Source organism: Myotis davidii, unplaced genomic scaffold, assembly GCF_000327345.1.
Source record: "Myotis davidii unplaced genomic scaffold, ASM32734v1 scaffold960, whole genome shotgun sequence".
Lineage (NCBI taxonomy): Eukaryota > Metazoa > Chordata > Mammalia > Chiroptera > Vespertilionidae > Myotis > Myotis davidii.
Window position 1 is genome coordinate 206762 of NW_006293003.1, and position 1856 is coordinate 208617.

The following is a 1856-nucleotide window of genomic DNA, read 5'->3' on the forward strand; positions in this document are numbered from 1 at the left end:
CGCTCACACCTCCCTCCCCCAAAGCCAGAGGCAGAGCTAGTGCCCTCCCCTCCCCTCCCCCACCCCCGTTAGTGATGGGTAAGACAGTTGGTTCCCCCTCCCGGGAGGCTTTTTGATTAATTTGTAGTTATTTCTCCATTAGATGACTGGCCTGAGAGGGAAATGACAAACAGTTCCTCTAACCACTTAGAAGACCCACATTATAATGAGCTGACCAACCTGAAGGTGTGCATTGAATTAACAGGGCTGCATCCTAAAAAGCAACGCCACTTGCTGCACCTTAGAGAACAGTGGGAGCAGCAGGTGTCGGCAGCAGACAGCAAACCTGGCCGGCAGGGCAGGAAGGAAGTGACCCAGGCCAGTCAGCCTGAGGCCACAGCCCAGGGCAATAGCCTCTCCGAAGAGAAGCCTGGCAGGAAAAGGGCAGAGACCAGAGGCAACAGAAGCTGGGCGGAAGAGGCCCTCAAGTGCAGTGACAATGAGCAAGGTAAGCGGAGGCCCCCCTGGGGGTGGGAAAGGGCCCTCGAGGGGGACCTGAGCCACGTAGGTGGCGGCAGGCGGGGAGTTCTTCCATGATGCCCTTCCAGCCCCCGTGCTTCCTTCTGGAATGTACAGTGAGGAGCACAGCTGAGAGGTGGCAGCTGGACCTCCTGGGTTGCTCCTCGCCGGGGAGTCTGGGTGACCCCCGGGCACTCACTCAGCCGCGGGCGTGTCTGGCCGCTGGGTCCTCGGCACCCAGACTGGCCCTGCTCGGGCAGGTTGTAGGCTCCCAGACCCCGTGGGTGGGAGGCAGAGCGCCCCTGGAGAAACCCACCACAGCGCTTTGTGGGTTAACCTATTTGACGTCTGGATGTGGGCTAATTAAAACATTAACGCCCTGAAAACGGAATTGGTATATCTTTAAGATCTCCTGAGGCCGCTCTGGGGGGGGGGGGCGGGGGGGGCGCCGACAATGGGCCATTCTCCGCTCCGGCTGCAGCTCCCTAACGCCTCTCCCCCTCTCGCCCTCCGCGTGCAGGTCTGCCTGTGTTCGCCGCCTCTCCGCCCATGAAGGGCCTTTCATCCCCCAATGCGAGCGGCAAAAAGCAGACTCAGCCAAGCTGCACGCCAGCCTCGAGGCCGCCTGCCAAACATCCGAAAATTAAAGAAAACCCGAAGACAGATGTGCTGTGCACGGACGAGGAGGAGGACTGCCAGGCCGCGCTGCTGCAGAAATACACCGACGGCGAGAAGCCATCCGGGAAGAGGCTGTGCAAGACCAAGCACCTGATCCCGCAGGAGCCGCGGCGCCTGCCGCTGCCCGGGGACTACTACGTGGACAACGCTGACGGCAAGGTACGTCCGCCCCTCGCCGGTCCCTGGGCCTGGGGGACACCTGCTGCTGGGCACCAGGCTTTCCTTTGCCTGGACTCCGTTCCCAGGGTCACTCCCCCATCGTGGGAGCATGGCTCCTGGGTGGTAGTGAAGTTTCAAAGTAGCGAGAATGGAATCCCTGCCCCCAGCACCCCTCCCCGCAACAAAAGCAGGGAAATTGCCCGCCTCCACTCGGGCGTTTACCACCCAGGGAAGAGGCCGGGGAGGCTGCCGGCCTCACGCGTGTGCGCTGCCCGCCTCTGTGACAGGTGACCGTCAGGAGAGTCCGAAAGCGGCCCGAGTCCAGCTCCGACTACGATCTGTCCCCGGCCAAGCAGGACCAGAAGCCCTTTGACCGTTTGCAGCAACTGCTACCCGCGTCGCAGTCCTCCCAGCTGCCCCGCTCCAGCTCCCCACCCGAGGCCACGCAGTCGCGCCCCATGCCCCCCGAGGCACGGAGGCTGATTGTCAACAAGAACGCAGGCGAGACCCTCCTGCAGCGC

The 1856-nt window shown here is 62.4% G+C and overlaps 1 protein-coding gene across 1 annotated transcript in view; it reads left to right on the forward strand.

The window, feature by feature from the left end:
- BCOR (BCL6 corepressor) overlaps nucleotides 1–1856 on the forward strand; it is a 21559-nt gene that overhangs the window by 11250 nt on the left and 8453 nt on the right. Inside the window, exons 10-12 of the mRNA XM_015565791.1 lie at nucleotides 128–487; nucleotides 1019–1335; nucleotides 1623–1852. Of these exons, the coding sequence (XP_015421277.1) occupies nucleotides 128–487; nucleotides 1019–1335; nucleotides 1623–1852 (907 nt within the window). The remainder of the gene's footprint in view (nucleotides 1–127; nucleotides 488–1018; nucleotides 1336–1622; nucleotides 1853–1856) is intronic.